This window comes from Mobula birostris, chromosome 7, assembly GCF_030028105.1.
Source record: "Mobula birostris isolate sMobBir1 chromosome 7, sMobBir1.hap1, whole genome shotgun sequence".
NCBI lineage: Eukaryota > Metazoa > Chordata > Chondrichthyes > Myliobatiformes > Myliobatidae > Mobula > Mobula birostris.
Window position 1 is genome coordinate 27084900 of NC_092376.1, and position 25301 is coordinate 27110200.

General features: G+C 42.7%; 1 protein-coding gene across 6 annotated transcripts in view; it reads left to right on the forward strand.

Annotated features, from left to right (window-relative positions):
* Window positions 1-9458: 9458 nt before the first annotated feature.
* Window positions 9459-25301, forward strand: part of p4ha3 (prolyl 4-hydroxylase, alpha polypeptide III) — a 77165-nt gene continuing 61322 nt past the window's right edge. For 2 of the 6 annotated variants that reach the window (XM_072262782.1, XM_072262786.1), the window contains exons 1-5: window positions 9459-10045; window positions 13516-13670; window positions 15106-15329; window positions 20509-20658; window positions 25091-25142. In XM_072262782.1, the coding sequence (XP_072118883.1) occupies window positions 9861-10045; window positions 13516-13670; window positions 15106-15329; window positions 20509-20658; window positions 25091-25142 (766 nt within the window). In that variant the 5' untranslated portion in view covers window positions 9459-9860. The remainder of the gene's footprint in view (window positions 10046-13515; window positions 13671-15105; window positions 15330-20508; window positions 20659-25090; window positions 25143-25301) is intronic. The other 4 variants (XM_072262780.1, XM_072262784.1, XM_072262785.1 and 1 more) reach the window with 3 other exon arrangements.

Below are 25301 nucleotides of genomic sequence, written 5' to 3' on the forward strand. Positions count from 1 at the left end.
TTAAACGCATCTCCCCCATTTCACGTACATCTGCTCTCACTCCATCCTCTCGCCACTCCACTAGGAATAGGGTTCCCCTGGTCCTCACCTACCAGCCCACCAGCCTCCGGGTCCAACATATTATTCTCCGTAACTCCGCCACCTCCAACGGGATCCCACCACTAAGCACATCTTTCCCTCCCCCCCTCTCTCTGCATTCCACAGGGATTGCTCCCTACACAACTCCCTTGTCCATTCGTCCCCCCCATCCCTCCCCACTGATCTCCCTCCTGGCACTTATCCGTGTAAGCGGAACAAGTGCTACACATGCCCTTACACTTCCTCCCTTACCACCATTCAGGGCCCCAAACAGTCCTTCCAGGTGAGGCAACACTTCACCTGTGAGTCGACTGGGGTGATATACTGCGTCCGGTGCTCCCGATGTGGCCTTTTATATATTGACGAGACCCGACGCAGACTGGGAGACCGCTTTGCTGAACATCTACGCTCTGTCCGCCAGAGAAAGCAGGATCTCCCAGTGGCCACACATTTTAATTCCACATCCCATTCCCATTCTGACATGTCCATCCACGGCCTCCTCTACTGTAAAGATGAAACCACACTCAGGTTGGAGGAACAACACCTTATATTCCGTCTGGGTAGCCTCCAACCTGATGGCATGAACATCGACTTCTCTAACTTCCGCTAAGGCCCCACCTCCCCCTCGTACCCCATCTGTTACTCATTTTTATGCACACATTCTTTCTCTCACTCTCCTTTTTCTCCCTCTGTCCCTCTGAATATACCTCTTGCCCATCCTCTGGGTCCCCCCCCTTGTCTTTCTTCCCGGACCGCCTGTCCCATGATCCTCTCGTATCCCCTTTTCCCTATCACCTGTCCAGCTCTTGGCTCTATCCCTCCCCCTCCTGTCTTCTCCTATCATTTTGGATCTCCTCCTCCCCCTCCAACTTTCAAATCCCTTACTCACTCTTCCTTCAGTTAGTCCTGACGAAGGGTCTCGGCCTGAAACGTCGACTGCACCTCTTCCTACAGATGCTGCCTGGCCTGTTGCGTTCACCAGCAACTTTGATGTGTGTTGCTTGAATTTCCAGCATCTGCAGAATTCCTGTTGTTATGAGCGTAGCTATCCTCTTTTGTTCAAGGGCCTGATGGTTCGAGAGCATGTCAGTCCATGATGCAGCCAGTCAATACACTCTCCACTACACATCTGTAGAAGTTTTTCAAGGTTTTTGATGACATGCCAAACCTCCGCAGACTCCTGAGAAAGTAGAGGCACTGTCATGCTTTCTTTGCAATTACGTTTACAAAATATGGTGGGTCCAGGACACTACTCAGCCAAATTTTCATCTCCCTCCTATATTCGTCGCCTCTTTTGATATGGCCCACAACAGTGGAATCATCAGCAAACTTGAATATAGTGTTGGAGCTGTACTGAGCCACACAGACATAGTTGTAAAGCGAGTAGAGCAGGGGGCTAAGCACACAGCCCTGTGGTGCCCCTGTGCTGATGGAGATCATGGAGATTTGCCAATCTGAACTGCTGGGGTCTGAAAGTGAGGAAATCCAGGATCCAATTGCACAAGAGGATATTAAGGCCCAAGTCTTGGAGTTTGCTGATTAGTTTTGAGGAGATGGTGGTGTTAAATGCTGAGCTGTAATCAAAAAAGAACATCCTGATGTATGCATCTTTGCCTTCCAGCTGTTCCAGGGTTGCGTGAAGTGTCAATGAGATTTCATCTGTCATGACTTGTTGCTCTGTTAGGCAACTTGGAGCAGATCCAAGTTGCCACTCAGACAGGAGCTGATGTGTTTCAACACCAGCCTCTCAAAACACTTCATCACTGTGGGTGTAAGTGCCACGGGGCAATAGTCACTGAGGCAGGGTACCACACTCTTCTTGGGCACCGGTACGATTGAAACCTGCTTGAAGCAGGTGGGTACCACACACTGCTGAAGCGAGAGGATAGATAGTAAATAAATAATACTGATATTATGAGTTGTAGAGATCGGAAAGTGACTCTACAGGTTGTGGAATCAGTTCCACGTTGAGGTGAGTTATTCGTGAACCTAGAGGTATGGTACCTCCTGTACCTCCTTCCTGAAGGCAGCAGAGAGAAGACAGCATATAAAATTTTATTATTTCTCCAGATTACTCCCACAAAAACTTCATCTCTGCTGTTTTCCCACAGAATTTTTTAAAAACCATTCTCTCCTTTCTCTTCCGTTGTGATCAGCCTCTGTAGGTACCTTTGGTGGTGGAATTGCACTTTCACCGCACACGGTCTCTACTCTCCTCGCTTTAAAGATTAGCTTTATAAAGATTAGCTTCCCCGTACATCGAACCAAACAGTGAAATGTGACATTTGCGTTAATGGCCAACACTGACTGAGGATATGCTGGGGGCAGTCTGCAGTGTCACCATGCTTCCAGCACCAACATAGCATGCCCACAATTCACTTACCCTGACCCGTACACCATTTGAGAAATGGGAGGAGCCCAGAGCACCCAGAGGAAACCCACATGATCACAGGGAGAACAAACTCCTTACAAAGTCAATTTTGTTCTTAATCTTAACAATAAACCACTGTAAATAATCACTCCCCACACATAAAAGTTGCTGGTGAACGCAGCAGGCCAGGCAGCATCTCTAGGAAGAGGTACAGTTGACGTTTCGGGCCGAGACCCTTCGTCAGGGCTGACTGAAGAAGCTCAATGTTTTAGTTTATGTAATATTGAATACCTCAGTAAATTTGTCATGAATTCAGTCTGCTGCGTACTCTGAACACAGTACACATTTTTAAAAATCTCTTCAGGAATACCAACCCCCTCCCCTTTTCCCATTAATCCCATTAATAAGGATTTTACAAGCACCATGTAGGAATCCTCTCCCCAGTGCAATCTCTGCTGCAGACAATGTGGCCTCTGAGGCTGACTTAAGTTACTCTTGTATGTTAATAGTCAAAGTGAGCAGGAAAGAATTCTCCAAGCACAAAATATGTTTCTTATTCTAATTCCTTCTTTGGCTTGCTGCTCTGATTTCTTCTAATCCTCAATATTTGCAATAAACAGTCTGCAGAAAGGAGCCAGGAATCTTTCTGTAAGAGTCGTGCTGAAGCCAGCTGTAGTTTACAGAGGTTTCTGAGAACAGAACTGAAAATGGGGATAGAATATGAAATGGTGTTCTTAGAGTAAATGCTTTCGCTTGTGGAAAAACAGATCATTTATCTGCAAACTTAGGCCATTTGAAAGAAGTTGAAATGAACTATGGGCAAAAGTTGTCATTTTAACATCCAGAAATTGTTTAACGTTTTAATTGATGCAAGATGAAAATATGTTGTATTAGAGGGCTGGTCAAACAACACAACATCTACACCAGCATTTTGTGTGTATTTCCTTCTCCATAGATGCTGCCTGACCTGCTGAGTTCCTCCAGCATTTTGAGCATGTTGTTCTGGATTTCCAGCATCAGCAAATTCTTTTGTGTTGTAATATCTACATCTACCCTTTCAGATTGTAGTCCTCATGCGTCAACTTAGTAAGAAAACCACCAGACTTAATTCCTTTAAGCGTAATTGTGAAAGGTCAGCAGAGATCTCATAAAGAAGGGTTTGTCCGCATCTGTAATATATCCAGGTTTTCAAAAAGTCTGATAAAGTATCACATAATAAATTAAAAAATGAAATTCAAGTGGATAAATGACAGATCACTTCCTAGCTTCAGGATAAAATGCAGAAAAAACACTTTCATTCATCATTTAGTCTTTGGAATCAAACACATGATTGCCCGCTCTCTCCCTCACCATTCCCCATTCCCATTTCCCTCTCTCACTTTATCTCCTTACCTGCCCATCACCTTCCACTACTGCTCCCCACTTTCCTTTCTTCCACGGCTTTCTGTGCTCTCCTATCATATTCCCTCTTCTCCAGCCTTTTATCACTCTCATCAATCAACTTCTCAGTTCTCTACTTCACCAATCCCCCCAATTTCACCTGTCACCAACTACCTTGCATTTCTTCCTCCCTTTCCTCCACCTTCTTAATCTGATTTCTCATCTTTTTTCTCCAGTTCCGAAACATCAGCTGTTTACTCTTTTCCATAGATGCTGCCTGACCTGCTGAGTTCCTCCAGCATTTTGTGAGTGTTCCCTGATATAATTTCAAAGTTTGCTTATGAAATCAAATTGGGGACAACTACAACCAATTACAGTGAAGGACATTAATTATTGACAGGTAAGGTTTATTTGGGATAAATATGAATGGTGCATTTTGTCAATACATTTTATCACTTGGAAAGTCTGACTGAGGTATAAAGCAATCAATAAAATTCGCATCACACACAAAGTGCCGCAGGAACTCAGCAGGCCAGGCAGCATCTAGAAGAAGAGTGCAGTTATGGTGTCGGCCTAAAACATCGACTGTACTCTTTTCCTAGATGTTGCCTGGCCAGCATTTTCTGTTGCTCAGATTTTCAGTAACTACAGATTTTCTCTTGTTTGTAACTAAAACTTGCATTACAAGGTAGCAAGGCCATAAATATAACAAACCAAGCAACAGGGTTTATTTCCCAAAGGATAGGAGGGAAGCATTCCCAATCTACACTTGGAGTTTTCTGTAGAGTTCTGGATGCCGTATCACAGAAAGGAGATTGGAGCAATGAAACAGGATTTGACCATTACCTCGGTCAATGCAGATGCAAAGTTCACGTTCAAAGTTCAATTTATTATCAGAGTGCATACATGTCACCACATACAACACTGAGATTCTTTTTGTGCAGGCATGCTGAGCAACCTATAGAACAAGAATTGTAAACAGGATCAATGGACGAACTGTGCAAATGCTAATATAAATAAATGGCGACAAATAATGAGCATGAAGTAACAAGATAAAGTGTCCTTAAAATGAGACCATCGGGTTGTGGGAACATCAGAAGTAGAATGAATGTAGTTATCCCCTTTTGTTCACGAGCCTGATGCAGAGCACATTTACAAGGATGATGTCAGAAAAGGAAGATTAAGTATTAGGAAAGAATGATCAGACTGGTCATTTGATAGGATGGCTACAGAGAAAATGTTTCCATGTGGCGAAGAGCATGATGATCATTGTAAAAATATGCAAGAAGCTTATCTCAATGGCATCTGTTCTCTTTCCTTTGATTTGCTCTCACCCCAGCTCCACTCATCACGAGCAGGGTAGAGACCGAGTCACACATACAGCATGGAGACAGAAACTTTGGCCTATTGGGTCCGTGCTGACCACCGAGAACTCATTGTCAGGGTGAGCGCTGACAAAACGACTGAACCCAGGCGCGGAGGTACAGCAGACTCCCATTCAGAGACAGAAACAAGAGATTATTCGTAGGAATTCTGACAGAACACTCTTGGCTCAACTGAGCGACACTGCGAGATGAATCTTTCTCAAAACACAAGGACCCCGTGATAAGCACTAATTGGGAGTCCACTTTAAATAATTACAGTACGCGGAAAACCCGTAACAGTCAAGATTAAATAGAAAGCACAAGGGCTTAACGACTCAAGAGAAGACAGCAATTAACAAATACAGGTGCAAGGCCACAGGTATCATGACCCTCGTGTACACTAATCCTACACTAAGCCCACTTTATTCCTCCCACAATACCATCTTCTCCCTCCACCAAAAAATTCCATTACTCATATACACACTTGGGGCAATTTACAGTGAACAATTACTCTACCAAATAGCACATCTTTGAGATGAAACCTGCAGAACCTGAAGGAAGCCATTGTCGTAACAGGGAGAACATTCAAAATCTACAGTACCAGACCTGAAGTTGAACCTGGGTCTCTGGAGCTGTGAAGCAGCCCAGTAACACCCATGCAGTGTTTACCTTCTCAGCACCTTCCACCTGCCTTTAAATTCAGTGAATCACCTCTGTAATCACCACCGTCATCAGACATTTTCTGCCTTCCCCCTCCATTTCAGCGTTGCAAAGGGACCATTCACTTCCCAATGTCCTGCTTCACACATTCATCTCCAGCAACACCAAATCCCTTAATCAAGATGGCTTCTCATCCAACCACAGGAAATCCATCACGTACAGTCTCGCTTCCAGTCCTCCAGAGACCCAGGCGATCTTTCTAATTGAAGCAGTGGTTCACCTGTGCTTCTCTACTTTATTGTGTTGTAGTATACTTTACCTGCACTTTACTGCACTAGAACTTGAGTTCTGTGCTCTGAGTATCACCCATGGCCTGTTCTCATCCAATCACATGGATGTCATGGCCAAGAAAGCTCACCAACACCTCTACTTCTTCAGGAGGCTGAAGAAATTTGGCATGTCCCCATCGACTCTTACCAATTTTTATCAATGCATCACAGAGACCATTCTGTCTGGACGTAAACAGCTTGTGTGACAATTGCTCAGCGTGTGACCACAAGAAACTGCAGAGAGTTGTGAACACTGCTCAGCACATCACAGGAACTAGCCTCCCCTCTCTGGAGTCTTGCCTATACCAACACACACACGCACACAATGCTGGAGGAACTCAGCAGGTCAGGCAGCATCTATGGAAAAGAGTAAACAGTCAACTTCTCAGGCTGAGACCAGGACTGAGAAGGAAGGGAGAAGATTCCAGAATGAAAAGGTGAGGGAGGGAAAGGGGGCTAGCTGGAGGGTGATAAGTGAAGCCAGGTGGGAGGGTGGGAAAGGTCAAGGTCTGGAGAAAGAAGAACCTACTAGGAGAGGAGAGTGGACAGTGGAAAAAGGGAAGGAGGAGGGGACACAGGGGAAGTATTAGGCGAGTGAGAAGAAGTGAAGAGTCAGAGTGGGGAGTAGCGGAAAGTGGGAGTGGGGGTACAACTTGTTCACTGGAAGGAAAAATCAATGTTCAGGCCATCAAGTTGGAGGTACCCAAGGTGTTGCTCCTCCACTCTGACAGTGCCCTCATCTTGGCACAACAGGAGGCCATGGATCAACATGTCAGAATGGGAATGGAACTGGAATTAAAACATTTCTCACTGCCTCAGGTTCAGGAACAATTACTACACCTCAATCATCAGGGTCTTGAACCAGAGGGGATAACTTCAATCACCCCAACACTGAACTGTTCCCACAATGCATCGACTCATTCATTTCATCTCATGTTGTTCATTTTTCTTGCTTTATTAAAATTTATAGGCATCCATTAGTCTCATGAGACCGTGGATTTGCACTTTGGAGGGTTTCCAGGGCGCAGGCCTGGGCAAGGTTGTATGGAAGACCGGCAGTTGCCCATGCTGCAAGTCTTCCCTCTCCACGCCACCGACGTTGTTCAAGGGAAGGGCACTAGGGCCGATACAGCTTGGCATTGGTGTTGTCACAGAGCACTGTGTGGTCAAGAACACAACACGCTGCCTCAGCTGAGGCTCGAACTAGCGACCTTCAGATCACTAGACCGACGCCTTAACCACTTGACCACGCGCCAACACTTTTCTTGCTTATTCATTTATTTATTGCTTTATTTATTTACCTATCTATCTATCTACCTATTTGTTTATTTATTTATTATTTCTCCTTTCCTTTTGTATTTGCATGGTTTGCTGTCCGGCCTGTTGCTGTGGTCTTTCATTGATTCTATTATGGTTATTGGATTTATTGAGTATGCTCACAGGAAAATGAATCTCAGGCTTGTATATGATGACATATATGTATATACTTTGATAATAAATTTACTTTGAACTTTAAAGCAGCCAGCATAATAAAAAAAAAACCCTACCCACCCCGGACATTCTCCCTTCTCCCCTCTCCCGTTGGGCAGAAGGTGGAAAAGGCTGAAAGCGCAGACACCGGGCTCAATGACAGTTTCTATCACACTGTTATCAGACTCTTGAATGGACCTTCTGTACGATAAGATGGACTCTCGGACTCACAATCACCTCGTTATGATGTTTGCACTTTATCATTTACCAGCACTGCAAATTTTTGGTAGCCTTTATACTTCATTCTGCATTGTTTCTGTTTTTCCTTATTCTAGCTCAATGGACTGTGTAATGATTTAATCTGTATAAACAGTATGCAAGACTATATCTTAGTACATGTGACAATAATAAATCAATATCAATCCCAATTTGGTGCTTACAATGTGGTCTCCACTACAATGGAGAAGCGAAACATTTGCAGAACACCTCCTGAACTTCTATTTACCTGTAACGTTAATTCACTATCCCACACTCAGTCTGACTATTTGACGTTTGACCTCCTGACCTGCTCCAATGAAGCCGAGTGCAAGTGCAACGAGGACTGTTTCATTAACCAACAATATCATTAAAGTCATCAGAATTCAACAGCAAATTCAACATTATATTTTAGCAGCCTTTTCCATTTATATCAGAACTGTCAGTTAAGATGAAGGATTATCAACATGTAATAATAACTTCTTTGATCTTTATCGATCTGATTTCTTGCTCCTTTGTCTTTTGCCCTCATTCATCAGAAAGATCAGTGGGAGTTGGCAACCATTCCCTCTCACCCAGCAGGACTACCAGTTGTGTTGTTCAGCCACAATAGGGCTCCAATCTTATTCCCAAGAACTTTCCCAGTTAATTGCCCCAAGCTGTCAGGCTGATCAACACCTCTTAACCCATCCCACCACACTACTTTATCAATCCTGTCAGTCACCTCATGTGTAGATATTCTAGTATCTGACATCAATGTATGTACAATGCATATATATGTATTTATATATATAGTGTTTTTACATTGCACCCGATCCAGAGTAACAATCATTTTTTTCTTCTTTACATTTGTGACAACAGTCTTGAATCGTGAACAACCTTGTTGCTACTGGTATCTGTTGATCAGGAGGAAACAATCTGAGCGCAATGAAATCAGCAGAGAGCGTTGGGAAGAAATTACACTGGTTGACAAACTTGTCTTTAATGAACTTAATTAAAGTAAACTTGGCAGGCGAAAAATCTTCTCAAGAGAAAACAAATCACAAGCCATAAGAGGAATCCTGTTTTCATGAAGCCGTCCATGTCATTCTCTCCTATTCAAATTCAAGACACCGGTCAAGCGAGATTAGACGAGAGTGCCCCTCAACATGTTTTATTTACCGCTGTCTTCACGGGTCACCGCAACCCGTCACGAAACCAGAATCTCCAAGCTCGTTATCACGAGAAAGTCTACAGATGCTGGAAATCCAAAGCAACGCACACACAAAATGCTGGAGGAACTCAGCAGGTCAGGCAGCATCCATAGGAAAGAGCCAACAGTCGATGTTCCTGGCCGAGACCCTTCATCAGGGCTGGGTTCCCGCTGCCGCCCAGCCTCTCTAGGCAATGTTCATTACTCATTTCTGTTTAGAAACTGCAGATGCTGGAAATCTGAAATAAAAACAGAAAATCCTGGAAACTCTCAACGGGTCTGGTAGATATTGAAACAGTTAACGTTCCGGGTGTGTGACGCTCGTTGCTTGCCATTGCATCGTCTGATGATCTGCACACATCCCCCCGACAGAAGCAATGCCACCCTATCGTATCAAGAAGCACATCCTCCCCACAGTTGGGAGCTGTGGGGAGAGACCGACATGCCACGCACCACAGATCACTCCCCTACCCTGAACCGAGTGCGGAGGCTCCGAACGGCTCTCCAGCTCATCCCTTCATTCACCAGTCTGTGAATACGGTGCATCATTCGCTGGGTCGCTTGACGTCAATGGGATAGATTCCCATTGAGAAGCCCGGCCAAGATCCAGCCAGTCAGCTGTGAGATACCACTCCCGTGTGTGTGGACCTAGCCGCTTCGGATCTCATCTCAACGATCTTTTAAAATACCGGGGGAATTAAACAGCGACGCCCCGAAGGAGCAGTTGGGACGGGACGTTATTCGGTGGGAAAGTCTATAAAATGCTATTGTTGCAGCACTCACTGTTCCTGTGCTTGGTGAGCAGCTCCTTAACGACCCCTTCTCGCGGTGACCTCTACACCTCCATTGTCAACATCCAGGGAGAAATCGGCGTGGAAAAGAAACTTCTGCAAAACTTACAGGTTTACATCGAAAATGAGATCTATAGAATGGACGACCTAAAGCGGTAAGATTGTATTTCGCTCCGAATCAAACCCTTGCTATTTTCTTTATAAAATCCGTGTATTTGAAACAAATGAGAACAATTTTTAGCAGTCTGACTGACACTGTCGTAGAATGCCCGATAGTTCTTTCACAGAGTGAACGAGGTTTTGTTCATATTCAGATTAGCCCTACAACTTCGATCCTTCTCGCGTGTCGTTGAATTTATCATTTAGATTAGAAGGCATCTGGTTTCAATCAGCTCATTTTTTACTTTCACTACCCTAAAATCAATTGCAAATCGAAAAGGATCGGGTATTCTTTTGAAAAGAGCATGTTGCAGCCTGTTGAGAGGTTGGAACTGAAAGTCGCCGCAATTTTAGCGCAGTTTCTGTCACCGATTTAATCTGTTGTAAAGCGTCATTGGCTGCAGGACATTTAAGAAAAGTTACATCTCCTCATTTCACGGGGCTGGACTGCGGGATCAGATAACAGACTTTGTCAAGATTCCGTGACCCCCGTCAGTGCTGCTTCTGATTTATTGAGATTTCAAAAATCAACCTAAATTTATTATCAAAGGTTGTTTGTGGCACCACCATACATTCCCTGAGATTCATTTTCTTGCAGGCATTCGCAGCAAGAACAGAAAAATACAATAGAATCAATGAAAATCTTTGGTGCATGATTTGGCATGTTCCTTTTAATTCCTTTAAACTTAATACATCCCCATCATAAAAAAAACAATTAAAAGCAGAAACATTAAACGAAGGTATCTTGGTTACATTTTAAGATAATTATTGAAAGTAATTTTAAGGCACCTTTGAGAAAATATTCACTTTTCTTCCAGAGATCTTTCATCATTTACACCAGAATTATTTTTTAGTAGTGATATTCTTCAGTATGTGTCAATGGGCAAAAATATCCTTATTTAAATTAGATTAAAATATGCTTATTTAATGGCAAATATTTCAAAACTTTAAAATAATGGGGGGGAGCGGGGGAATCAGACCGTTTAGCCTCTCTCTTTCAAGGAGGGTTGGAAACCCATTCAGGTAAGGTCACGGTGCGTGCAGTAGTTAAAGCTGGCATGAAGTTTGAGAGTTGCAGCCTGCCCCCGATCTGGAAGCACCCCCTGATTCAATGTTCAGTTCTGGTATGTGGAAGAATCTTGCTTACTGGCACATTCCAGGCTGCAGGCTGCAATGAAACCTGTTGCAGCCACCACAAGGGCTGGGGGTGGGGGAGGACCACAGTGTTAGGTTCTTCTGGTACAGCGTAGGGAGGGGCTGAATTGTGGAGGACGCCCCTCAGTGATTATGGTAATGTACCACCCCAGGGGGGCACATGAGTGGCAACAGTGCCATTGGCTTTAAGGAATGTAACAGGATACTACTTAGGCACATTGACTATGAATGTAAGAACTAAAGGGAATTCATTCTTATAATTTTTTAAAATTCTGAATGAAGTTTATTTTGATGTTAAAAAAAAGTTCTGGTGCGTAGCAAGAAGTGATGCATCAGCATTTGACCAGCATTTCCTTCTTCCCTCCAGCAGTACAGCCATGCATAGAATTCTGACGTTTGCTGACATTGCTGCCTTGCCCGCTGCACAACTGCTGCAGCATTGATCACTATCTGCACAGCATCACTGGCTCACCGCTAAGCATCCCCGTCAATTGATGTACAGTCTCCTGCAAAATATAAGCTCCTGCTGTGCATTCAAGCCAGGGCTCCCATTCTTTCAGTATTCCAGAGGTCCACCGTTTGTGTGGCTGTAAGGGTTTGGCTGGATCCATACTGTGCTTGACCTCTTTCAAGCCAATAGCCACTGAGTCCAGATCAGCTGGTCCGATGGGCTGATGTAATATGAAGCCATTGTGGATGATATCAGTGAGCAAATAGGGTTACTGCTTGAATGTCATCTAGCAATGGCATAAAGTTGATGATGCTGTGGATATTGTAGAAGGTTCTCATAAGTTACAATAGGACTTTGATGGAATGCAGAACTGGGCCGAGAAGTGGCAGATGGAGTTCAATGCAGGAAAGTGTGAACTGATTCACTTTGGAAGGTTGAACGATGGCATAGTACAAAGCTAATGGCAGTATTCTTGGTGATCAGAAGGATCTTGGCATCCAAGTCAATAGATCCCTCAAAGGTGCCATGGAGGTTGATATGGCGGCCAAGAATGTGTGTGGTGTGTTTGCCTTTGTTAGTTAGGGGATTGAGTTCAAGAGCCATGGGGTAATGTTACAGCTCCATAAAGTTCTGGTTAGACCACAATTGGAGTATTGTATTCTGTTCTGGTCACTTCATTATAGGAATGATATGGAGGCTTTAGAGAGGGTGCAGTGGATGGTGCTTGGATTAGAGAACATATCTTATGAAAAAAAGTTGAGCAGGCTAGGACTTTTCTTTTTAGAGTGAAGGAAGAGGAGAGAAGACTTGATAAAGGTGTATAAAATTGGTAAGAGGCATAGATAGAATGGACAGTAGAGCCATTTTCCCAGAATGGCAATGGCTAATATGAGAGGACACATTTTAAGGTGATTGGAGTAAAGTATTGGAGGGAAGGGTCAAGGGCATCAGAAGTAGGTGTTTTACACAGAAAGTGTAAGTGCACTTCAGTAAGACAGATATATTAGGGACATTTAAGAAACTCCTAGATAGGCAGCTGGCTGTGTTGAGGAAAGGGTTAGATTGATCATGGAGTAGAATAAAAGGACGTGTACTTTGCTGTAGAGTTCTATGTTTTATGTTCTAATATCAGAGGAGTTATTCCCAATATCATATGGGTGATGAAAAGAAACTGTTAACTAGAGTGCAGAATTCCTGATGAGCAGTTTATCAGCAAGTCAGCTTTGCACACAGCTGATGATGTAATCTCACTGTTTTGTAAACCTCCTCTGGGTTTTCACCAGACACAACAGAATGCACATTAATTTGCCCCACAAATGTACACATGCATCAGGGGTGCTCACTTGTAGCCATAACTTCATCTTAGTGAACAAATGCAGGAACCTATGATCAGAATTTCCCAACATTACAATATTACAACTCCAGAATATATTTTCCTTCTACAATATATATATGGAAGGCATTCAACTCTACATTTCTGCTGCCAGCACCAACTTCAATGAACTTACTATTATTTCATTGTCCAACTAGTTTAAGTCCTCAATTAGTTGAAGTTCCAACAATGATGAGAACAAAGCCATACTCTTAGTCCGTATTTTAAGTCTACAATATAATTTTTGTAATGGGAAGGCCAATTATTTAGTAATTGCTGTTATATATTTTGTTATTTTTTTCCAATTCCACTCCCCCCATCCCCGTTCTATTTCCCAAGGACAACAATATTACCGTGTTGTTACATGTGGCAGAGTGACTTTGTCCGTAACTGCTGTTCAGATTGTCAAGAGATACCATTTATGTTTCCTTTCATTAAAAGGGTTGAACCCTTTTGTCATGGATCTTGTTAATTCCATTGAATTTCAGATTTTATGAAAAAGTAAAAACACTGCATAACAATGTATACCAGGAATCGGTGACAGCAATATCAAATCCTTTGTTTGCCTACACCCTTATAAAGAGGCTGCGGGTGGACTGGCAAAATATTGTATACAGCAATGAAGCCATTGAAAACACTCAAGGTTGGTGCATACATCTTGTACTTTCTAACAATGTGATTATAATTATACTGATCTTTAAATTGAATATGGCACCACAAAACGCTATTCCAATTGTAAAAAGTAATTTTCTGTGTCTGACCATTGCTGTTGAATGACAGTTGTTGGACTGAAGCCAGGTTTTTGCACAGAACTTGCTCTGTTCTTTATTTTGAGACTCTGTGGTTTTGGTAGTTCCGGATTTCATGTTCCATTAAAGTGGTAGTAGCTATGGTGTAGGTATGGAAACAGATTGTTTGCCTTACTGTCCATCCTCAGAATCAGAATCCAGTTTACTATCGCAATTTGTTTATTGTTTTGCAGCCACAGTACTGTGCAATACATATAAAATCTGTAAATTACAATTAAAAGTATGTACGTACTACCTGGAACTGCCATTCTCTGTAAACTCCGGAGACTGTTGTGTGTGGAAATCCCAAGAGATCAGCAGTTTTTGAGAGACTCAAACCGCCCTATCTGGCACCAACAATCATTCCACAGTCAAAGTCACTTAGATCACATTTCTTCCCCATTCTGATGTTTGGTCTGAACAAGAACTGAATCTCCTGACTATGTCTGCATTTTTCTATGCACTGAGTTGCTGCCTCATGATTGGCTGATTAGGTATTTGCATTACTACACGGGTGTACAAGTGCTTGATAATGTGGCTACTGTGTGTATGCTGTTTAGATTTTCATCTGAATTTGTCTCCTCTTCTTTGAAAGGTGTGGGTAAGTGTTGGATTAAAATCCAAAGGGCGACTCTCCTCTGGTCCTTTCTCACATTCGATGTTGGTGGCTCAGCAGTCTTCCGATAACCTTATCAATGTTCGCGGGAATTGGACAATGATTCTTGCAAGGATTGATAGGGCTATCAAACGTTTGAAAGGCAAGTTTGACAAAGCAGCACTACAGTTTCACCTGTAGAATCTTATTCCAACATTTGTCATCACCTTCCAGGAAGGAGGCCGTTTGGTCACAAATTCCTCGTGTATCCTGAGACAGCACATAGTAGAAAGACCTGGGGAAGATCAAATAACATTCACAAATAGTTGAGGAGAAAAAGTTGTAAAAATCCCTTTTCCTAAAATTAATCAAATAGGGAATGACACCAAAATACATTAAAATGTAATGAGCTATGTATTATCCTTCACTAGATAGGTCACAGGGCAGAATGCTGTATCCTTGATGATTTTTAGATAAACTGTGATTAAAATCTTCCACATTTCTTTCAATACTTGTGAGTTTGTACACCCAGCCCAAATCTTTGGCTTCACAATCTAAAATTGCTCTGTGTTTTACATAGAAATAAACACTGGATATTTTAACCAGCTGCAGAAGATGACGACCGTAACATGTAAGCCTGTGGAAAATGATCTGTATTAAGGTCAACTGACACTGATTCCAACCACTGTATCTAGCACTCAAGGCTGCTTTTGAGAAAATCGAGGAGCAACTCCCAAAACATGAGGACCTCAAGGGAGCTGCCAAGGGTTTGATGAGGCTGCAGGATGTGTATGCCCTAAGCACAAAGGGTCTGATCAAAGGGGAGTTCCTACAGATAGCTGGAAGAGAGGTTTCCAGTATCTACAGGCCAGATCTATCCAGCAGCCTTTCAGCAGATGACTGTTTTCAAATTGGAAAGGTACGTAAACAATGATGTAAAGATATCAGTGATAGAACTTCATTTTGTTTCAAAATAATGGGACCGGTATTAAATATATTCAGAAGGCCTTAGTGCATAGTTGGAATAAGATTCTCTTATATATAAGTTTTTTGTTACTAACGTTAGGTTGAAGGTGTACTGCCTTTGCTGAAAAGTATTTAAACGTTTATCTACTCTGCATTCATTAATTGCAGACTTGTTCCTAATTTTCAACTACTATTCAAAATACTATTCAAGATTGCTTTTTTTTAATCGTTCTTCAATACATGAGTGTAAAGGAGAAGGAAATAATTGTTACTCCAGACTCCAACGCAGCGTTAAAAAAACACAATAAGCGTAAAGATCAGAATAAATATCAACATAAAAGCAATCCAATAAAACACAATAATCAGGTAACTGTAAAGTGGAAGGATGAAGGTTGTTGATGGGCTGTGGAGAGGAGTATCTGATGTGGATGTAGCACTGGTAGGGGGTAGGTGGTAGTGGGTTAATGGGTGGAGGGGGTGATCAGTTTGATGGCTTGGGGGAAGTAACTGAGTCTAGTGGTCTTGGTATGGATGCTCCATAGCCTATTCCCTGATAGGAGTGGGACCTTAAGCCAGGTGGGTGTGATCCTTTATGATATTGGCTGCCTTTTTCTGGTACCTCTCTGTACAGATGTCCCTGATGGTGGCTGGTGCCAGTGATGCATTGGGCAGTTTTAACAACCTGTTGTAGAGCCCTCTTGTTCACCACACAGTGATGCAGTGTGTTCAGATGCTCTCAGCTGCATTTGTAGAAAGCCAAGAGTACTGATGTGCATGGTCCAGCTCTCTTCAGCCATCTTAGAAAGTTGAGGTGGTGGTGAGCATTTGATTGACATCAGTTTGTAGACAATGATACTTCTTCCAGAGGACTGTGGTGAAGTTTTGTGTCAACAGTTAGATTGGAGAACAGCACTTGGAAAAGTGGTCACTAAAAACAGTTTTGATTTATTTTAGTTGTAGGTCGAGATGTGCACCTCTCACTTCTCTGCATGTATCAATGGAAATAAATTCTTATCTTGGAGAGACTATTGTATGAGGAGAGATTAGGTCAACTTGGATTGCATTCTCTAATGCCAGGCAGAGTGAAATGTGATTTATTTGAATCTTGTGCAATTCTGACAAGTCCTGGCAGACTTGATACAGGGAGGATGTTCTTCCAGGTGGGAGCACCTAGAATGAGGAGCTATGGTTTCATGTTATAGTGAAGGAGGTTTTGGACTGAGATGAAGAGATGGTTCTTCACTCAAAGAACTGGAGAGATGAATATAACTATGAAGGACATAGATAAATTTCTGGGTGCAAAGGACAACAAAGGATAAGGGGAGAGAACAAGATGAATTAGATGATTAGAAGTGAAATGTGGAGCAGGGTCAAAAAGGCATAATGGGTCAATTCATATTCATATTTTCTATGTTTCCATAAAAGATTTCTGCATGAGCCAGCTAACCCCTGCACTCCTACTTACTGAGATGAAAATCTATTCTCCAGTTTTTGATCTAGGGAGAACCGGGCAGGAACTAGTCTTGTGCAACAGCACAACATAAGAACACGAGACCATAAGAAATTGGAGAAGGAGCAGGCCATCTCCACCATTCAATTTTTAAATCAATATTGCCTAGGAGGATTTTTGAGAATTCATTCTGAAGTCTGGATGGATTGGCCAGAAGGATTTTTGTACCTGAAGTCTACCTGAAGTCAGGTAGTACAGGTTGTCTCCAAGAAATGAGACAGCTCCCATCATATTATTAGATATAAAAGTCTAATATGTGCATATGCTCAATCCTACAAACTCTCTCTCTCTCTTTCCCTCGCTCCACTTTTAGTAATTAATGACATAGGAAATGGGAGCAGGAGTAGTCGTGCTCCATCATTCAATAAGATCAATGCTGATCCAGCTGTGGACTCAGCTTCATCTACCTGCCTTTCTCCATAACCCTTAGATCCCCCACTATGCAATATTTTTTTGTGTCTTAAATATACCTAATGAGTTAGCCACTTCTGTTTCCCTGGGCACAGAATTCCACAGACTCAATACTCTCTGGGGAAAGCAATTCCTCCTCATCTCTCTCCTAGATCTATGCTCCTGGATCTTGAGGCTATGTCCCGTAATTTCAATCTAATCTACCAGTTCAAACAAATTCCTTGCCTCTATCTTATCCTTTTCATAATTTTAGATATTTGATAGAAACATAGAAATATAGAAAACATACAGCACAAAACAGGCCCTTCAGCCCACAAAGCTGTGCCAAACATGTTCCTACCTTAGAACTACCTAGGCTTTACCCATAGCCCTCTATTTTTCTAACCTCCATGTAGCCATCCAGGAGTCTCTTAAAAGACCCTATCGTTTCCACCTCCACCACCGCTGGCAACCCATTCCACGCACTCACCACTCTCTGCATTGAAAAAAAAACAACAACTTACCCCTGACATCTCTGTACCTACTTCCAAGCACCTTAAAACTATGCCCTCTCGTGCTAGCCATCTCAGCCCCGGGAAAAAGCCCCTAACTATCCACACGATCAATGCCTCTCATTATCTTGTACACCTCTATCAGGTCACCTCTCATCCTCCGTCGCTCCAAGGAGAAAAGGCCGAGTTCACGCAACCTAATCTCATAAGGCATGCTCCCCAATCCAGGCAACAGCCTTGTAAATCTCCTCTGCACCCTTTCGATGGTTTCCACGTCCTTCCTGTAGTGAGGCGACCAGAATTGAGCACAGTACTCCAAGTGGGTCTGACCAGGGTCCTATATAGCTGCAATATTACCTCTCAGCTCCTAAACTCAATCCACGATTGATGAAGGCCAATGCACCATATGCCTTTTTAACCACAGAGTCAACCTGCGCAGCAGCTTTGAGTGTCCTATGGACACAGACCCCAAAATAATTCTGCTTCCAGCCAGAGGGCAGCGCCAAACACTCGAAGCGCTTCCTTTCCATCTCCGGGGCGTTGGTGGTTCGAGCGGGGATGGAAACGTCCCCACCCTCCACCTCCGCCCCCCCATTCTCCTTCAGGAGAAATGGACAGCGGATCCCGAGCTGTCCGTGTGTCCACCACCATCGCTGCATCCTCCTCTCGCCACATATAGATCTTATTTCTATAAGATCTCCTCTCATTCTTCTGAATTCCAGTGAGCATAGTCCCAGGCAATCTCTCCTCATGGGCTTATCAACCCGGTGAATCACCCTTGCACCACCTCCAAAGCTAATATTTCTTTACTGAAGTAGGGAGACCAGAAATGTGCACAGTACTCCAGGTATGGCCTCACAGGTACCTTGTACAGTTGCTCTTAAATTCAATCCCTCTATCAATGAAGGTCAATGTACCATTTGCCTTCTTAATAACCTGTTGCACTTGCAAACCAACCTTTTGTGATTCATGCACAAGCACTCCCAAGTCCCTCTGCACAACAGCTGCAATCTTTCATCATTTGAATAATAATCTGCTCTTCTATTTTTCCTTCCAAAGTGGATGACCTCACATTTACCAGCATTATACTCCATCTGCTAGAACCTTGCTCACTCACTTAATCTATCTATATCCCTCTGCAGATTCTCCGCATCCTCTGCACAGTCTGCTTTGCCGCTCAGTTTAGTGTCAAGTGAATTATTATTTTGAAATTACTTGAAATCAGCCCAATTTTCCATTGAAATTTAGCTTCTGGCTAAGTTCTAAACATTTTACCCTAACATTAAATGATAATTTATTTCATTGGTACTAAATTTCATTGTGAATTTACTTGAAGTGTGAAGACAGGTGATGTAAGATGGTAATAAATGAGTCCATCAATAAACTGAATCAGGAATGTCATGCTAATCATTGCAAGCATCTGGATGACCTGTCCGATACTTGACCTACCCCATGAATAGCAGCAGTCATTTGAAAGCTAGATTTTTCTGTCTTTGTCCAGTTGAAAATCTAAATGAATGTCACAAAAGTCAAAAAGTAACTTAAAAGATCAGATAAGTTTATTGTCAATATACACCCAGGGTGCAATGAAATTCCTTACTTGTGTGAAGCTCTCTATGTAAACAGTGGTCTTGGTAAGATAAATGCAGCAAAAACAACAGGGTGGTGCAAAATATCATGCATGTTTTAAGATATGTAGGAATTCAAAACTGGTCGTTGTTGGAATGCATGTTAAGTATGCAATTATTGGACATGTAAATTCATATTGATGTAAAGATATGTACTTTGCTGATGGGATTAAATGGTTATTGGGATATGATCCTTGTCTCTGCACACAATACTGTATGCTGTATAATTTTATAAGGAACTATCTGCTATCATATTAGAAGAACATTTCCCTTGTATAGAGAATGTAATAGCCTTCATGATTTTATGTAGAAGCATTCATGTGTAATTTACCTATAAACTTACCAGGCATTTAGACATCACTTTAAAAATAAAGGAGTAAAGGAAATTGCAGAGGCATGAGAGCGGAGTTGGCCAGAATTGATTGGAAAAAAGCACTGCCAGGGATGACAGCAGAGCAGCAATAGCTGGAATTTCTGGAAGCAATTCGGAAGACACAGGATATAGACATCCTAAAGAGGAAGAAGTATTCTAAAGGCAAGATGACACAACCATGGCTAACAGGATAAGTCAAAGCCAACATAAAAGCCAAAGAAAGGGCATATAATAGAGCAAAGATTAGTGGGAAGTGAGAGGATTGGGAAGCTTTTAAATACTAATAGAAGGCAACTAAAAAGTCATTAAGAAGGTAAAGATGGAATATGAAAGTAAGCTAGCCAATAATATTAAAGAGGATCCCAAAAGTTTCTTTAGATATGTTAAGTGTGAGAGGTGAGAGTCTCCAGTTTCAGGAACAGTTGTGGATCGTGAACCAGGGTGGACAACTTCACTCACCTCAACATTGAACTGATTCCACAACCTCTGGTCTCACTTTCAAGAATTTAGTAGTTTGTCTTTTGCACATTGGTTGGTTGTCAGTCTTTGAGTGTAGCTTTTCCACTGATATTATCGTATTTCTTTGTTTAACTGTGAATGCCTGCAAGAAAATAAATCTCTGGGTAGTATATGATGAAATATATAAATATGCACTTTGATAACAAATTTACTTTTGAACTTTGAACTTTTGAACTTCACATTTAGTATTTTCATCCCAGGTTGCCTATGATTCAGAAGACTATTATCACTCAGTTATTTGGCTAGAGGAAGCTGTCAATCTTTTCCGGCAAAGTATCGGAGTCTGGAATACTGAAGATGAAGGAAGCCTTGAGGATGCCCTGGATTACCTGGCTTTTTCTCATTATATGGTAAGAAATGTTTGTCAGGCAGCACGTCTGCTAAAACTGGAACAATGCAGAAAGTATCAGCACAAGACTGATGTGCTAGCATATAAGGCATCCCACCAAAAATAATGTCCTCATGACCTGATTTATTTGATTAAGGGGAAACTACCCCACATTTGTGAAATTAGTGATAGAAAGGATGGCTTAGTGATGTATTGAGAGAGGAAAAGCAGGGAGCCATTGGCCATTTAGCCCGAGGTCAGCAATAGAGGAAATTCTGGAAGTGCTAAAGGGTCACATAAGAAAACAATAGGATTACGTAGAGTCATCATGGATTTATGAAATTAGAATCTTGACAAACTTCCTTGAGTTGTTTTGAGATTATAACTAGCAATAATAACAAAGCAGAATCAGTAGACATGATATATTTGGACACTCTGAGGATATTTGATAAAATGCCACATGAGAGACTACAAGGCAAAAGCAGATGCAAAGCCACGTGGGATTGGGAGCTATGGACTGAGGCAGACTGAGGATTGGTTAACAGACAGCAAAATTAAACAAATCATTTTCAGTTTGGTGGGCTATAGCTTATGAGGTGCACAGGGATCAGAGCTTATTGTTAATAATATGGATGAGAGGACCAAGCATTATTTTTTTTTACAAATTCGCTGTAAGTATAAAGTGTGAGCTACAATGAGGATAGAGAAAGGTTTCAGGACTTTGGGTGTTGGGGATGTCAGGTGATTTTTGATAGACTCGATGAATGAGTGATTTTGAATCCTAATGCTTTTGTGATCCAAAGCTTCTTCAGAAGTCAAGAAGGAGGCATAAGACTTGTTGTTTACAATCGTTTTATTAAGTGTTACAAGAGGAAAGAAAGAGGAGCATGGCAGGAGAGAGAAAAGTAGACGGAAAGATGAAAAAGTAGTGTGGTCTTCTCATACCAGACTAGAGACAACCAAAAAAGTGTGAGGTCCTTCATTTAGGTGTAAGCAGTATGAATGCAGAATAATTTTTAACTGCTTGAGAGATAGAAAGGTGTTCAAAGGGTCATGGGGGATATCCTCATATATAAACCTCTAAAAATTAGCATATTCATACTGCTAGCTGTTAGGAAGTCAAACCATATAGATGCCATTCTTCAAAGAAAGGGGCTTACCTTCCCCCACTATCAACGCTGCCCTCACCCGCATCACTTATGTTTTATGCACGTCTGCCCTCACCCCATCCTCCCACCACCCCACCAGAGATAGGGTTCCACTTGTCCTCACCTACCAGCCCATCAGCCTCCACATCCAACACATAATTCTCCGTAACTTCCACCATTTTCAACAGGATCCCATGACCAATCAAGTCTCTCCCATGACCCCACTTTCCGCTTTCCACAGGAATCACTCCCTACTCGCCTCCCTTGTCCATTCGTCCATCCCCACTGATCTCCCTCTTGGTACTTATCCTTGCAAGCGGAACAAGTGCCACACCTGCCCCTACACCTCCTCCCTCACTACCATTCAGACCTTCAAACAGTCCTTCCAGGTGAGGCGACACTTCACCTGTGAGTCTGTTGGGATCATCTACTGTATCTGGTGCTCTCAGTGTGACCTCCTGTATATCGGGGAGACCCGATGTAGATTAGAAAACCTCTTCGCCAAGCACCTACACTCCGTCTGCCAGAAAGAGAGAGTGGTGTCTCCCAGTGGGCACCCACTTTAATTCCACTTCCCATTCCCATTCCGATATGTCAATCCCACAATGAGGCCACATGCAGGCTGGAGGAGCAACTCTTTGTATTCCGTCTGGGTAGCCTCCAACTTGATGGCATGAACACCGATTTCTTGACCTTCAGATAATGCTACCCCTCCCCTTCACTACTCTCCATTCCTGTTTCCATCTCTCACCTTATCTCCTTACCTCCCTCTGGTTCTCCTCTCCCTTCCCTTTTTTCCATGGTCTTCTGTCCTCTCCTCAGATTCCCCTTTCTCCAGTCCTGTATTTCTTTCACCTATCAACTTCCCAGCTCTTTACTTCACCTCTCCCGGTTTCACCTTTCACCTACCACCTCGTATTTCTTCTTCTGTGCCCTCCACCTTCTTACTCTGACCCCGTCTGCGTGAGATGATGGGACTTCGAGGGACTCTGAGACTTTTACTGTGCCATGGTCTGTTCTTATCAAATTACAGTATTGCTTTTCCCTGTTGTAACTATATGTTATAATTATGTGGTTTTTGTTAGTTTTTAAGTTGGTTTGTCATGTGTTTTTGTGATATCATTCTGGAAAAACATTTTTATCATTTCTTAATCCATGCATTACTAAATGACAATAAAAGGGGACTGCGTGTCCTCATAATCATAATAATAATCTTTCTTCCCAGTCCTGATGAAGGGGCTCAGCCCAAAACATCGATTGCTTACTCTTTTCTACAGATGCTGCCTGACCTGCTGAGCTCTTCCAGCACCTTGAGTGTTTTGCCTGGATTTCCAGCAGCTGCAGATCTGCTCATGTTTGAGACAAACCAAAGGTTGTCCTTCATTGCGAACAGTAAAAGACCAATGACATCTGACTGAAATCATGGTAGGCTTGCACCATGAATATTGTGAGCATCACACACAGAATGCTGGAGGAATTCAGCAAGTCCAGCCGTATTTCTGGAGAGGAATAAACAGTTCTGTTTTGGGCCGTGACCCTTCATCAGGACCGGAAAGGAAGGGTGGCGGGGTGGGGTGGAGAAGCCTGAGTAAGAAGGTGGGGAGAGGGAAAGGAATAAAAACTAGCAGCTGATAGGTGAAACCAGGTGAGGGGATAGTTGGGTCAGTTGGGGGGGGGGATGAAGTAAGAAGCTGGGAGGTGATAGGTGGAAGAGGTAAAGACCTGAAGAAGAAGGAATCTGATAGGAGAGCTACATAAGGAACCATTCAGTGACACCAAGCTAGGAGATCCAGACAAACTTGAAAAAACCACACAGAAATTAAGGTCAGAAACACTTCACAACAGCCTAAGCCAGGTACGTGAAGCAATGTACAAGCAGAAATATGAAAGTTAATTCCTGAAAGGGACTTACAACAGAACGTGCTGTATTGTTCTGTCTTTTTTTTAAGTATTCTGCATTTCTTCATTCTTTTTCAAGACAAAAGGTTTCAGTCTAGAATGACAATTAAACAACTTATATACACAGTCATTATTGCACTTTGGACAATACATTTGAATATACACCTTTGGTCTCCTCATATGCTGCTTGACCTATGAGTTCTTTAGCACTATGGTGTCTTGTTTGTGGTAGAGCTTGTGGATTTTGGAGAATGGTGTTTGAGAGTAATGGTGGAATAGTTGTAGACGGTACATGTTGGAGGGAGAGTTTACTGGCAGTGGAGGGAGCAAATATTTAAGGTGGTGGGTGTGGTGCCAATCAGTTGATGTGGAGAGTGCATGGACTACTTGAGTATTGCTGAAGATGTACTCATGCAGGCAAGTACAGCTAGTGAGGGATGTGTAGGGCAGTTTTACACCAGAGAAAAGGCACTTCAAAGGGGTAAGTTTTTTCTCTCCTCCTCTGCACTTCCAAAAGGGCCGGCTCTGTTTACGAGAAGGAGAAATGCTAAAACCTTGAAGTAGGAATCTAACACAACTCAGCCGCGGAGACAGCTACTTTCACATCACTGAAGAAGTGTTTGAAATGTGATGGCCGAGGAGGCTACTGGCCAATTGCTGGAAAGTGTGATTCATATAGTTGGAAGGGAACGCAGACAAAAACCAGGAGGAACCCAGCGAGTCAGGCAACATCTATGAAAATGAATAAACAATTGATGTTTTGGGCCAAGACCTTCCTTCTGGACTGAAAAGGAAGGGGGAACACACCAGAATAAAAAAGTGGGGGGTGGAGGGTAGCTGGGAGGTGATAGGCGAAGCCAAGTGTGTTGGAAAGATATAGGGCTGGAGAAGAAGGAATCTAATAGGAGAGGAGAGTGGACCATGGGAAAAAGGGAGATGGAGGGGACCCAGGGACAAGTGATAGGCAGGCGATGAGGTTGGAGGCCTCTTATCTTTTGATCTCTTATCTCCTGTTTACTGGAAGGAGAAATCGATATTCATACCATCGGGTTGGAGGCCACGCAGACGGAATACAAGCCGTTGCTTCTCCACCCCATGGGCGGCCTCACCTTGGCACAAGAGAACAATATCAATAGGTCTTTGGCAGCTAGCACAGGCCCAATGGGCTGAATGGTCTGTTTTCATGCTATGGGACTCTATGCCTATGATTAGATTAGATTAGATTATGAGGACACTCAGCCCTCGTTTATTGTCATATAGAAATGCATGCATGCATTAAGAAATGATAGTTCCTCGAGAGTGATATCACAAAAAAAAGGACAAACCAAAGACTAACACTGACAAGACCACATAATTATATATGTGGATGTAAAGTAACATACTCAATGCTTGTGTATTGTTTTTCAGATGGGAAACGTTGGTCATGCCGTGAAACTATCTAAAGAACTGCTACAGCTTGGTACGTGCAGCTAAAATCTTTTTACCTCTAATTCTCCAGAACCACAGTTTCCTTTGTGGCAATCACCAAGTTCAATCCAACGCACTTCTTGACAGCTTCGCCTCTTGTCGTCTTTGTCTGTAGTCAGTCTTAAACATAAATAGTCCCAAAGTCTCAAAA